Here is a 14311-nt window from a genome sequence, read left to right on the forward strand (position 1 = left end):
GTGGATGTAAAGATGAGTATATAAAGAGATGATTGTATAATTATAAAGGAAGCATTTTCCTTTCTGATGCTGCCAATCCTGGATGGCAGTAGGCAGTAATAGTGCTGTAACTTGGAGGAAAAAAAAGGCCTAGAAGTAACTAAACTAAAATCAAGAAAGGTAAGGTGACACTTATCTTTTGGAGAAACTGGAATTCAATACAAGACCTGTCAACATTCTCTCTTCTTTGTGCCATGTGCTTTCCTGGGCATTATTTTTTAACATGCACAGGAGACGTTTCAGACATCTTGCTAATACATTTTTAATCCTGCATGACAGCATACAAGTCAGGATTATTGTCTTTCAGACTCTTCTGCTTTTTCTTCTTCATTCAAGATCTATTTATAAGCTAAGTGAAACACAATCTAGCTGAAGAATAATTTTTTAACATCAGAACCATCTTTTATCCTATCTACTCCTTTTTGTTCCACCTTGCTTGGTACAGATATAATTTTTGATACATGTGGATGTTTAAAACCAAAATAATCCTTCAAATGAATTGGACTTTGGGCTGCTAAATTGTCAGTACTGAAGGCAATGCTTCCTTAGGCGCTGCATGTGCAAAGAGAGGGTTTGAATTTTTTTAAATACAACAATTCCTAGTAGTTAATATTGTAGTTCTGTTTTAAAACTTCCCTAAGGGGCAAAAGGGAAATAACATGTATTTATGGCCCTGAGGATACCATCAACTTTGTATCTTGTTTTGTTTTTCTCTTTGAATCTTTCCCTTTCCCACATGCATGGCATGCATTAATGTTACATTGTAATGACTTTCTTTCCACCTTCAGGAAGGTTTAGTGAGCTTTCATTTATACTACCTCTCTTTTTGCCTGGAACTCAATGCTTTCTTTGTGCAGTTTTCTGTTCCTTGCTGGTGGTAGGAACAGTAGTCTGAAGTGGAGTTTTGTCTTTTAGTGCAGCACCAGCCAGTGGAGCTGTAGTGTTGGTGGTTTTTGATTGACTTTTTTTTTCTCCAGAAGGAAGAAATTATGTGAGTATGATTAGTTTTTCAAACTGCTCTCTTTCTATCTCCATAGTAGGCTGTAGGTGCTGGTTTATTCTCTCAGCTGCTGCTAAAAGAAATTTTGAACTCTTTGGTAGATGTAATTATATATTTTGGTCACAGTCGTGAACATGTCAGGAATGGTAGAAGTTCTTAAATCTTTTGACTTTTCAGTAACATTTCATTGGGAAAAAAAAAAAAAGTCACCAGTGTTTAAAAGTCTAATGCAGGCTGAAGTAATATGATTATAAGGTTCAGTCTTGATATTTTTTTAAACTTTTTTTGTTTAATAACAGCTAAAACTTCTTGGTTTTTTTTTTTGTTTTGTTTTTTTTTTACAGGTGGGATTGCAAAAAGCTTTGCTAGTTCTACCGTGGGGTTATCGTTCCCATCAAAAAATGGAATTTAGGACTCAGCTGTCACATCCTGAGTAAGAAAATCCTGTCTTCCAAAATGGAGAAAAAGCGTAGAAAGAAATGAGCCTGTTCACTAGGCTTGACATCAAAAGACCATGAAATCTAGATTTTTGCTTATCTTGGACACAACATTAAGAATATCCAGTTCAATAGCATTAGCACACTTCATAGGTACTTTGCATAGCAAAGGCAGCGTTGCAACAAAAATGAACTAATTTTTAAAGAAGACAAGTGTGACTTGAATATATGGAGTTTTTGGGATGAAACTCTATTCTTTTAGGACCATGAAGTTTGCAAACATCTGGTTGGTCCTGATTGTGATTTTGCTCTGTGGCAAGAAACAGCTGGGCACCAGAGTAGGAAATTCTTCCCAGGAGGCCCATCCTTGTTTTGGATGCTCTCATCTTACTTTGAAAGTGGAATTCTCTTCAACAGTAGTAGAACATGGTAATGAGAATCTAGGTTTTAAAGTGTTTTAATACCTAGGTATTAGTACAATGATGGTGTGTACATTATTTGTATTGGTTATAATGCTGTAAAGTTCCAGGTGGCATGGGATCCTTTTGTGATAAGTTCTTTACAGTCATGGAGCAGAGCCTGGTCCCATTTTCAGAAGCATCTAGCTAACTTAAGGAAAGATGTGAACAAGTGTGCCATAGTAGCTGGAAGGGGAGGGAGCAGGGAAGTCAGGAGGCATGGATGGTAAAAAATAATAACAATAATAATGATGCACTGCTCATGTAGGCTACAGAAGTGCACTGTATAATGATTTTAAATATTTGGCAGGGAGAATATGGAATTAGAGGAGTATTGTGTTTCACGTCATTTGTTGACTTATATTCAAATCGGAGATGAATCTTGAAGACACTTGAAAGAGGAGAAGCTCAATGGACTAGCTCAGAAAGGATGCTTATAAGTAGGAAATGCAGAAAGATACTTGGGAGAGAAGCAGACAGATGACAGTTAAGGCTAATGTGATTGTCAGAACAAAAAGGGTTGAGGGGGTTTCATAGTTTCATAGTTTGTAGGGTCGGAAGGGACCTGAGCAGATCATCTAGTCCGACTCCCTGCCATGGCAGGAAAGAATACTGGGGTCAAATGACCCCAGCAAGATGTTCATCTAGCCTCCTCTTAAACACCCCCAGGGTAGGGGCCTGTACCACTTCTCTTGGAAGCTGGTTCCAGACCCTAGCTGCCCTGACCGTGAAGTAGCGCCTCCTGATATCTAACCTAAACCTACCCTCTGCCAGCTTGTGACCGTTATTCCTGGTCACTCCTGGCGGTGCTCGAGGAAACAGTGACTTCCCCAATGCCTGCTGATCCCCCCTGACTAGTTTATAACAGGCCACAAGATTCCCCCCTCAGCTTTCTCTTTTGGAGGCTGAACAGGTTCAGGTCCCGCAGCCTCTCCTCATAGGGCCTGCCCTGTTGTCCCCTGATCATACGAGTGGCCCTCCTCTGGTTAGCAAGCCAGAACAAATAAATAAGTGAACTGAGTTGTGAAGAATTTTATAGGTCCTATAAAAAGCTTGGATTGGTTAAAGTGGAGAAGAGAGCCATTCAAAAGGAATAAAATATTATGAGAAATGGCTAAGCAGCACTGACATTCATATTTGGTGTACTCTATTTTTCAAAAATCATAGCATTTCTTATAGAAGAATATTTAACATCTAATTTGATCTTGTATAAACAATCTTTACCTCAAGGAATTTGCTGTCCCATCTCCTAGACTAGCTGGAATTAGGAGAGACAACAAAGAAGCATGGAGGAGAGTATAAATAAAATAATGCAGTTACATAGGGAGCTGTTTGAAACTTGATGTTACTTAAACACTCAACGATAATGTCAAGAACCATCTTTACACTGTAACTGAGTAGTTATACTTATTTTATAATACAGTGAAAGATGAGTAAAAGGAATGAACTATGTGAAATTAATATATTAACCTTTTGGCAGGGTAGGTATATTGTTCAAGGCTTAGGGCTTTGATTCTACATCATTTTAAGCATGTGCATAATCTGTAAATAACCTCATTAAAATAGGTGTTCATGTTACCATCAATTTAAGCCCTGTTTCTGCAACTAACTATAGTGGAAGTTGTGGATATGCTTGTAAAGTTCAGACCAATACCTGTGAAGTTGGAACTAATTCTGTGTGGGCAGACTGTCACTAATTTCAGTGAGGTTGCACACGGGGTTGAGGTTTGCCTGTCGTTCTCAGAACTGGGACCTGACGTAACTTCCTGGGGTCTGACTTTCAATTTATAGTGCTAACATAATAGCATAACATAGTATAACATAATTCTAGTTCTAAGTGAAAATAGCACATATCAATCAGATAACAAATTCTTTTCTTATAAAACTGAATACTAAATTAGCATTTAATTTTTGGGGGGGGGGAGATGTGGAGGGAATTATGTTAGTTTTTGTATCGTTTTGTTTACCAATTCAACTGTTAACACTCATTCTCTTTCCAGAGGTGGCATCAGGTTTTCAGAATTCAGAACCATGCCAGTTTTTTTCTTAAATGTTTAGTTCATAAAATGCAGAAAGCCATGTAAAACAAACTGTTCACAAAAGTATGCTGTGTTTAAATACATTGCCTCAGGATTGGAAAAAACATTGTGCACCTACCCTGTGTCTACACTCTTTCGAACACATTAACTATAGGAAAAACCTGCTTTAAACTTTTTTCCTTCTTGTTAAGGTTTGTTACCTTGCTTCTCAGACCCTTGGCATTGACCAGACTTAGTTCAAAGTTTCCTTTCAGCTTTGAAGTTGATAGTTTCAGTTACACAGAATGACTGTGTACTTTCACCCAGAGTACACAATAGGGCCAAGAGTTCCTGTGAACTTCAGTGGTATATGGTATTAACCAATGTGCAAGTAACTGGTGTTTGTTCCAATAGAGAACAAACTAGGGCTGGCATTGTTATAAAGTTAAATGGATTATTAATTCATCTGATATGCCTGTAAATAGGGTAATACTATGTTTTATTTCTTTTACAGTTTCTCAATAAATCTAACTCCAGTTGAGAGTAGTCAGGCAGTCAAGAGCTCTTTCTTATTTTTCCATTATAATGAATATCCTTATCCCCTGCTTCCAAAATATGAACTTATACATAGAGATCCAAGTTACATTAATAATACACAAATTGAATCTAAATATTTTCATTTAGGAGGTATAAGGGATTCCTTTAATTTGTGGTGGTTGTTTTGACGGGGAGTAGGAATATTTCATCATCTGGAGCTATGTAAAAGTATCCTTTGTAGTATACAGTTCAAATGTCAATTCTAACATGGTATTCTCCTTGCAGAATACATTGTGGCTTTCAATGGATACTTTACAGCTAAAGCTAGAAGTAAATTTATTTCAAGTGCATTGAAGAACAGTGATATAGAGAACTGGAGGATTGTACCTCGCAACAACCCAGCCAGTGACTATCCTAGTGATTTTGAGGTGATCCAGATCAATGAGAAACAGAGAGATGGAGTGCTGACACTGGAAGATCATCCAAACATCAAACGGGTAACACCCCAGAGGAAAGTCTTTCGCTCTCTCAAGTATTTGGAGTGTAAGTATATTCCTTGTTTAAGAGTGGCTTCTAAGCTGTTTTCACTCCATTCACTGTATTAAAAAAAAAAAAGTCTGTAGGATTTATTCAAGCCTCCCAAAATTAGTATGATGTAAATGCTCAAATGAGAAAGCATTGATAAAGACTCATCCCTTTAACTGTGAAACTATCTAGTTCTTACTTTGTTAAACTGCTAGTGATTACAGCTGTGACTCAGAAGTTGTGTTTTCTGTAGTGATCAAGGGCACTATACTACTGGTCAATTAGGGGTGTGTGAAATGAGCTATGTTCGATTCAGATTCAGCCCACCCCAATTTCAGCTCCCAGTGTGAGCCTCCCAGTGCCAGAGGAGGAGCTGGATCTGGAACCAGCTAAAGAAATTCTGGGGACTGAGGAGGAATCTGACTTTGTGGTCCGCAGTTCTCAAAGTTCCCCTAGAGCCAGGTCTCCTTCTCAGAGGAGGTTGTGGAGGCAGGTGGCTTAGCTTTCCCTGTTGTTGTGCCTCTGCCTGCTGAAGAGGGGGATAAGGTAGGATCCCCACCCTGAACCCAGAAGTGGGGGAGTAGTGTAGCTTGGGATCATTTTGAGGTGGCAGATGATCCCAAGTAAGCTATCTGCCAGCACTGCCGAAGGCATATCAGTCGGGGCAAGGAGGTGAAACACTTCACCACCATGGTGATGCTGCTGCATCTCAGGAGGCAGCAGCCCCTTGCCCTTGTTCCTCCTCAGCCTGGCATCAGTGGGAGCATGCCCAAAGGGAAGTCCCCCTCTCACTCCAAAGCCCCTGTCCCCACAAAGCAGAGGCAGGCCACCTTGGAGCGGTGGGGGAAAGGTGCAGACAAAAGGGGACACATTATAAAGGTGATGAGGTCGCCCATAGCATTGGAGAGATGCTTGCTCTGGATGGCCAGAGCTTCTCCTTAATTGAGCGGTCAGGGTTCAGGCAGCTCATGGCGCTCATGGTCCCATCCTATCAAGTGCCCTCACGTGCCACCTTTAGCAGGGCAGTGGTGCTCTTCCTGTATGAGGCATGCAGGGAGTACTTGAGGGAGGAGCTGCACAAGGCAGGGCTGGAGGTAGCCTTGCACTTCACTTCTGACATCTGGAGCAGCTGGGGTGGAGATCACGCCTGCTTCTCCCTCACAGGGCACTGGTGCGATCAGTCAGACCATCGGTGGGCTCTACTTCAGGCTGAGGTGATGGATGAGTCCCACACAGCAAGGGAGATCATGGTGGCCATGAACCACATGGTGCAGGGGTGGCTTGTTGGGCAGGGCGAGCTGACCCACGGGTTCGTCGTCACCGACAGTGGGGCCAGTATGGTCAAGGCAGTCCATGATGCCAACTTTGTTGGCATCCACTGTGTGGCATACAAACTGCACCTCATAGTCACAGATGCCTTGGAGGACAGGGCTGCCAGTGATTGTGCCATCACTACCACCCACCTGATTTCAAAATGCAGGAAGGTGGCAGGCTACTTCTACCACAGCATCAAGGGGGGCAAGATGCTGTGGGAGAAACAGGCAATAGGCCTCTACGAAGTAGCTAGCATTCGCTTTGGATTCAGGAGATAGCGATTTGAATCACCAAATCGAATCACTGTCCCAAATCAATTCAGCTGAGTCCGATTCAGAATCAAACAGGCCCCAGGCCCCAGCCCGCTCTCCCAGTCCTGTCCGTGGCTGCCCTGCCTGGCCCCAGCTTCCTAGCTCTTTAGAAGGAAAAAAAGAAAAAAAGCCCTGTACTCGCCAGTTGCTGCAATGTGGGGGGCACAGCGGCAATCCTTGCTGCCCCCCACTGCCAAAAAAAACCAACAAAAAGCCAGGAGCTGGGGCTGGGTAGGGCAGCCTTGGAGAGGTGGTGGAGGGGCACTCAGTTGGGCTGGGGGAGCAGGCAGGGGGTGGGGCCTGGCAGGGGTCCCCCCCATGGTCCTCTCCTTCTTCCTCCAGCTCCTTGCCCCCCACTTACCAGCACAGAATCTGGATCTAGCTCCCTGCAATGGCAAGTAGGGACTGCCATTCAAATCTCTGAAACTCTCTAGATCGATTCAGAAAACATTTGGAGAGCTTTGAATCGATTTGAACCTTTTTATTTGTCTCCTGATTTCATAGACATCAGGGCTGGAAGGGACCTCGGGAGATCATCGAGTCCAGCCCCTGCCCAAAGGGCAGGAAGTCAGCTGGGGTCATAGGATCCCAGCAAGATAAGCATCCAACTTACTCTTGAAGGTGTTCATTGTAGGTGCTTGAACCACCTCCGATGGCAGGCTGTTCCAGACCTTGGGGGCTGGGACAGTAAAGAAATTCTTCCTTATGTCCAGGCTGAAACGGTCTTGCAGGAGTTTGTGACCATTCGACCTCGTCATCCCTTGGGGTGCTGTGGTGAACAAACATTCCCCCAGATCCTGGTGGTCACCCCTGATAAACTTATAGGTGGCTATCAGATCACCCCTGAGCCTATGGTTTTCCAGGCTAAAGAGCCCCTGTCTCTCAGCCTATCATCGTAAGATCTGTTTTCCTGACCTCTGATCACGTGCATGGCTCTCCTCTGGACTCTCTCAAGCTTCTCCGCATCGTTTTTGAATTGTGGAGCCCATAACTGGACGCAGTACTCCAGCTGCGGCCTCACCAAGGCCGAGTACAAGGGGAGAATGACGTCCCGGGATTTGCTCGAGAAGCATCTATGGATGCAAGCCAGCGTTTTGGTCGCTTTTACTAGCTGCAGCATTGCATTGCAGGCTCATGTTCATCTTATGGTCAATGATGACCCCCCAAGTCTCTTTCTTCTGTAGTGCTATCCAACGTAGCACTGCTGAGCCTATAAGGATGCTGCAGGTTTTTCCTCCCAAGGTGGAGAACCTTGCATTTTTCGGTGTTAAACACCATTAGGTTCTCGTCCGCCCATTTGCTGAGCATGTCCAGGTCAGCCTGGATCACCCGCCTATCTTCTGGCGTGGATGCTTTGCCCCACAGTTTGGTGTCATCGGTGAACTTGGCCAGTCCACTCCTGACTCCAATGTCCACATCATTAATGGGTATGGGTCCAAGGACAGAGCCTTGAGGGACCCCACTGGTCAGAGGGCACCATGATGAGTGACTGCCATCAATTACAACCCTCTGGGTCCGATCACAGAGCCAGTTTCCCAGCCAGCGGATTGTGGTGGAGCCAAGGCCACAACTGGCCAGTTTGGCCAAGAGGTGATCATGGGATACCAGATCAAAAGCTTTTTTGAAGTCAAGATATATGACATCAATCTCCTCTCCCTCGTCCAGGTGATAGGTCATCTGGTCGTAGAAGGAAATGAGATTGGTCAAACAAGACCTACCGACAACCAACCCATGCTGGCTATCTCTTAGGATGTTAGCCTGGGCCAGTCCCTCAAGGATGGCCTTCTTAATAAACTTTTCTAGGATCTTCGCCAGGATAGAAGTCAGGCTAATGGGCCTGTAGTTAGCCGGATCCACTCTCCTCCCTTTCTTGAAGATTGGCACCACATTGGCCTTCTTCCAGTCTTCGGGCACTACACCAAAGCGCCAGAAGTTTTCAAAGATCCGTGCCAGGGGCTGGGCTATGACGCTCGCCAGCTCCTTGAGTACCCTGGGGTGCAGACTGTCAGGGCCGGCTGACTTGAAGGTATCCAGCTTCTCAAGGTGTTCCTTCACGAGGTCAGAGTTTATGGAGGGTAGGGGATCCCCATCACCCGGATCTCCCTGTCGCACAGCAGGCATGGGCGTCCCATGGGACTGATGAAAGACTGACGCAAAGTACCTATTTAATAGTTTGGCTTTTACCTGGGCGTCAGTTGCCCCATCTGGTTTAGCAGGGGTCCAATGTTGCCCTTGCTTTTGCTTTTCCTCCGGCTCCCCACATATCTGAAAAAGGACTTTTTGTTGTCCTTGATGCTTGAAGCTAGGACTTTTTGTTGTCCTTGATGCTTGAGTTGGAGTTCAGTTGCAGCCTTGGCTTTCCTGGTTTGGTCCCTGCAGGACCGGACCAGCGCAGAATAATTTTCCTTGGAGGTGAATCCCATCCTCCATCCTTTGTAGGCTTTTCTTTTTAGCCGCAGGAGGTCCGCTAGGTCCCTGGAGAGCCAGGAGGGCTGCTGTGCCGTCTTGCTGCCTCTCCTCCGTGTTGGAATAGATTTAGCTTGTGCATTGAGGATCGCTTCCTTGAGAAGCAACCACTCTTCTTGAACTCCCATCTCCCTGGGGTCACGGTCCCTGAGGGCCTGACTGACTAGCCTCTTGAGCTTGTCAAAGTCGGCTTTTCTGAAGTCAAGGACTTCTGTGTTGCTGACTGACTTGCCAGCTTTACGGCGGATGGTGAAGGTGATCAGCTCGTGGTCGCTGTCACCCAGCTTCCCATCAATCGCTAGGTCGCCGATTAGGTCGTCCCCCGTAGCCAGTACCAGGTCGAGCAGCGCTTTGCCTCTCGTTGGCCCATAGACTTCTTGAGTCAGGTAGAGGTCATCCATGCACGAGAGAAAGCTTTGCGACTGCTCAGATTTTGCTGAGTGATCTTCCCATGAGATGTCCAGGTAATTGAAGTCACCCATGACAACCAGGGTCCTGGAGCAAGTGGCCTCAGTCAGTTCCCGGGCAAACTCCTGGTGAAGCTCAGGACTTTGAGTGGGAGGTCTGATTATGAGTTGGACATTTGGCTGCCAAATCGAGCCAAATTTCCTCCTTATCTAATCAGTTCCTGGAGCTTCGCAAAGTCCTCACAGGCAGAGCTGAGCATCCTGGAGCAGAAAATAATGCAAAATATGGAGACTGGTTGGAATGCCACATACCTGATGCTGGAAAGGCTGGTGGATCAAGAGAAGGCCATCCATGAGATGGCCTTGCTTGTGAAGATTGGGATCAGCGGTCCCCTTAACAGAGATGAGTGGGATACCATCTCCCAGATCTTGGTGGTCCTCAAGCTCTTCCTCAAGGCCACTGAGACCCTCAGCACTGGCAGTGCCCTCCTTAGCCAGATGATCCCCATAGTGAGGGAACTTGAGAACCAGATGGAGAAGTTCCAGGGAATCAATGTTCTTCTGAGGCAGATTCATCCGAATGGATTCGAGACAGTGATCCAAATCTCTGAATTGAATCACTGTTGTCTGACTCAGCCAAATCCAAATTGAATACTTCCCTATTTGCACAGGCCTACTGGTCATTAAATCACCAGGAGATTAAATCTAAACTTTACCTGTCTTTAGTGGAATTAGAATGTTATCACTGACTGATTTTTTTCAGGTAAAAAAAACTTTCCCATCTGAAATGTTGATCTGTGATAGGGCTGTAGTGTGAGGGGTAAGGGTTTCTTAAGGTGATATCTTTACTGGACCAACTAAATGGCTGGGATGAACTTAGATAGGCTTTCAAATGTAAAACATTGCTTTTGAAATGTGCACCTCAGAATGTAAGGCATTTAAAAGGTTGTCTAACTGTATCCCTCTCATAATTTTTGGACCATCGTAGCTAAAGCATCACCATTACACTACCATAGAGCTATAGTATAATAATAGTATATAAAATGCACGTATTTTGTATTATCCTCTTACATATTTTTCTCCATCTTAATAACCATATATAGTTGATCGTACATTGAACTGCAATGAAACCAGATGGACCCAAAAATGGCAGTCATCTCGTCCCCTGAGAAGAGCAAGTCTCTCCCTAAGTTCTGGATTTTGGCACGCAACTGGCAGACATTCAAGCAGGCGTCTACTGAGAGCTATACCACGGCAAGTTGCACAGACACTTCAGGCAGATGTACTCTGGCAAATGGGTTATACAGGTATGCTGTTGCACGTTGGCTTGTCATAACAAATAAGCTAAGTGCCTCTGAGATGCAGGGAAAGCGAATACTGCTTTAATAAGCATGAGGTAACTCATGCATGTATTCAGTTGATACTGATCATCTGCATATTTTGTAGAGGTTGAGAAGTACCTGTTTTTGCAAAGCATTGATTTAACGAAGTTTACTCAATGTAAAGGTTTGCCTGTTGTTTGAATTTGTGTAGGCTAACCTGGAGACAGTTTTTTCATGTAATCCAAAAATAAAATAATGCTTTATTGCGTGAGAGATCACCAAGCCCCAGAGCCAACATTCATACAACTCTTGAAAACCTCCAGGTTTTTTCTGTGTTAATCTCCTTTCTTCTCTCTTCCCACAGCCTTATTTCTCTTCCGTTCCCATTCCTGCTGTCCTATCACAACAGAGTACTAAACTCTCAGTCTGTAAAAAATGAATGCAGTACTGGGAGACTGTTGGGAACAGGGTGTTCAGTGTTAGAGATGGAGCACATATCCACGCATGGTAGGGGGAATGAGAACAATCAGTCCTCTGAGCAGGACTCTGTGGGAGGCCTAGGAAATAACAGGCCTGTGTAGGCAAACTGCTTTGCACTTAGCATATAAGCATCCATAAACCAAACACTAAATTGCTCCCTATTGGACTTTAAATATCCAGCCCTAATTCCAGTCTCATACTTATTCATATAAAAATAACATAAAGGTTTGCTCTATACCCATAATCAAAATTTTAATTATGCACTATAATTTAGCTTTACTCAGATTTAAGGTTGTGCTCTGGATGGAGAAATTTTGTACCTCTTCCATGGATAGTTACATATTGGAAATCAGAGGAGCATTATGCAGGTGATAACATTTACTGCATACCTGGGACAAAATGAAGGTTGCACAAATAATTATTTTTGTCTCACCTTTTAAGTGATTCACTTCTTTAAACTTTATATTTTTTTGTAATCATTTTTAAAAGAGACAAATATAGCATTGATATTGGAAAAACCCAAATACATTAGTGCAACTTTCAAATATACTTTAATACAAGTAAGAGTAAAACAAGAGATCACATTGTTGGCCTCTTTATCCTTAAGTAAATTATAGCTCATTTTAGTTTGGGAGAACACAAAATTATAGGCCACATGGTGCTTTAAGCAGACTGGTCTCCTTTTATATACAAGTATAAAGTCATATGAAGATATAGTTAAGAACATGTAGTTGCATACTACTAAGACAAAAATATTTCTATATTAATCCTTTTCTTTGGCAATAGGTGCTGGTGTAAGAGTAGCTGTCTTTGACACTGGACTCACTGAAAGACATCCACATTTCAAAAATGTAAAGGAAAGAACAAACTGGACAAATGAAAGAACCTTGGATGATGGTAGGTCTAGCCTGTAGCATTCTTAAAAGTAGGACTCGTACATATGATTTAACACACTAACTTGGAATGTGAAGCTATAATTGTTTTTTAAATGTTACAGCAATGTTTTCTTCATGTATAATAAAGTCTAATTATACATGTAACAGAATGTGGCAAAGTCTTACCGAGGTAAGTGGTACTTTCTGATTGATATGGTATAAAGACTCAATACTTCAGAAGATCTTGTGTTAAGTTTCCCTAAGTCTGTCATATGTAACTCCAGAAGTTATAAACAGAGCTTAAATGTGGACTTCAGAACATATGTCCTTTTTCCAGTATGATGTAGTCTTCCCAGTTTTTAACCTTCTGTTTGAAATGTTACTTATTGAAAAATAAAGGAAAAGGAACAGTCTAGCAGAAAACATTTTTTGTCCAAGAGAGATTCTATTTCTTCTCTACTTGCCCATTATTAGGAATCTGGCATAATGGAAGTAAGCAGCAAACCTCAGTGGGACTGGATTTTCACTATATTTCCAGTTATAGGCATTTTTGTGGTTAAGAATCTTTTGGACTGTTGTATATGTGGTTTTTAAAAATAAACGTAGGCCTCTGAGAATGAAAGATGAAAGCATTTGCACAGACTTCATCAATTTATTCTTAATAAAACAGAAGTCATTTGGCCTCCAGCACCTGCTTTTATTGACTTTATATTATTGTTTACATGCCACAGGCCTTGGACATGGGACTTTTGTAGCTGGTGTGATAGCAAGTATGCGGGAATGCCAGGGATTTGCCCCTAATGCTGAGCTGCACATTTTTAGAGTCTTCACAAATAATCAGGTAAACAGTGTAAATATTTTATTTTCATTCAAGCCTTTTTGCCTTACAAATCTTGCATATTCCTATGGGCTTTGAACTAATTCATTTTATGGAGAGAAGTTATTCAGTCTAGAGCTGCACCAATACGTTGGTCTGTTATCAGATCGGCACCGATTATAAAGAAAATTGACTGTATTGGAAATCAGCCTGATGTGGCTGATAATTTGGCTGATGAATGCCCGTGCATGCGCGCATCTGCAGTGTAGCACGTAGGCAGTGAGAAATGCAGCCCATGTAGCTGGTAAGTTGGTTGTGGTGGAACAGGTGTGAGGGGACAGATCAAGGCCCCTGCAGTGAGGGAGGGAGTAAGGCAAGGGCTGGGGTAGGTGCTGCCCAGCTGGGCTGGGCCAGGGCACAGAACAGCCGTGGCTCATCTGGGGGGGTGGTTCCGGCCACTGCATGCACGTGTGGGGTAGGGGGAGAAGGGGGCAGGCATGTGCCTTGTAACAGGGGGCCTGCTCAGGACTGTTCCCAGGGTGTTCCTGGGCTAACTGCCTGTGTTCTCACCTGCCATGCCTTGATGTCAATAATTAATTAATGTTAATTAGCGGGAGGCTGCCCATTTACTGCCCCGATCCCAGGGGGTGCTATCTGCAGCTCCATTCCTCCCCTACACCTCAGCCCAAGCCTTGCCGATGGCATCTAGCTGTTCTCGTCATCAGTGGCCCCACGCTGGGCCCCAGAATCCTTCTATCGGGACCCCTCCATTCGGGTGGCCTATCCCATCTTCATTCAGCCTATCCCTGAAACTATTTTCCCCTCTTGGGTGTGGTCTTCCCAGCACCTTTGGCTACCAGCCCTGGCCCACCTCCAGGCCAGTTGGAACCCCAGGCCCTCGGCTCTTGGGCATCCCTTGCAGTGGGTCCCTGGCCCTTTTGACCGTCCTGGTCTTGGCCCCAGCATGGGCCAGTCGACGGTACTCTCTCGATCAGGTCCGAGTCTCCAGCCCTGTCTCTCTTGGGGTCTGCTCTCCGAGCCCTACAAACAAAAGGGTTACCCACCCAGTTGTGGGGGCTAGGGGTTACGGTGCCCCAACCCACCTCTCACCGGGGTGTCCCAAGCACATCCCAGCCCAGCCTCCACCAAGAAGAGTCCAGCGCTGGCTGCCTAGCCCACAGCTTCACTCTGCCCTGCCTGTGCCCTGCGCAGATCTGGGGGCGCCTACCCCACCCCTCAGTCCCCCCCCCATGCCTCCTGGGGTGTGCGCAGCAGCAGGAACTGCCCCCCCCAATGCCTCCCAGA

The 14311-nt window shown here is 44.3% G+C and overlaps 1 protein-coding gene across 1 annotated transcript in view; it reads left to right on the plus strand.

The window, feature by feature from the left end:
• MBTPS1 (membrane bound transcription factor peptidase, site 1) overlaps positions 1–14311 on the plus strand; it is a 50252-nt gene that overhangs the window by 1077 nt on the left and 34864 nt on the right. The window contains exons 2-6 of the mRNA XM_090062948.1: positions 1384–1905; positions 4775–5032; positions 10616–10819; positions 12101–12211; positions 12921–13030. Of these exons, the coding sequence (XP_089919074.1) occupies positions 1719–1905; positions 4775–5032; positions 10616–10819; positions 12101–12211; positions 12921–13030 (870 nt within the window). The 5' untranslated portion in view covers positions 1384–1718. The remainder of the gene's footprint in view (positions 1–1383; positions 1906–4774; positions 5033–10615; positions 10820–12100; positions 12212–12920; positions 13031–14311) is intronic.

The sequence above is a fragment of the Crocodylus siamensis genome, chromosome 9, assembly GCF_052110815.1.
Source record: "Crocodylus siamensis isolate JL-2025a chromosome 9, ASM5211081v1, whole genome shotgun sequence".
NCBI lineage: Eukaryota > Metazoa > Chordata > Crocodylia > Crocodylidae > Crocodylus > Crocodylus siamensis.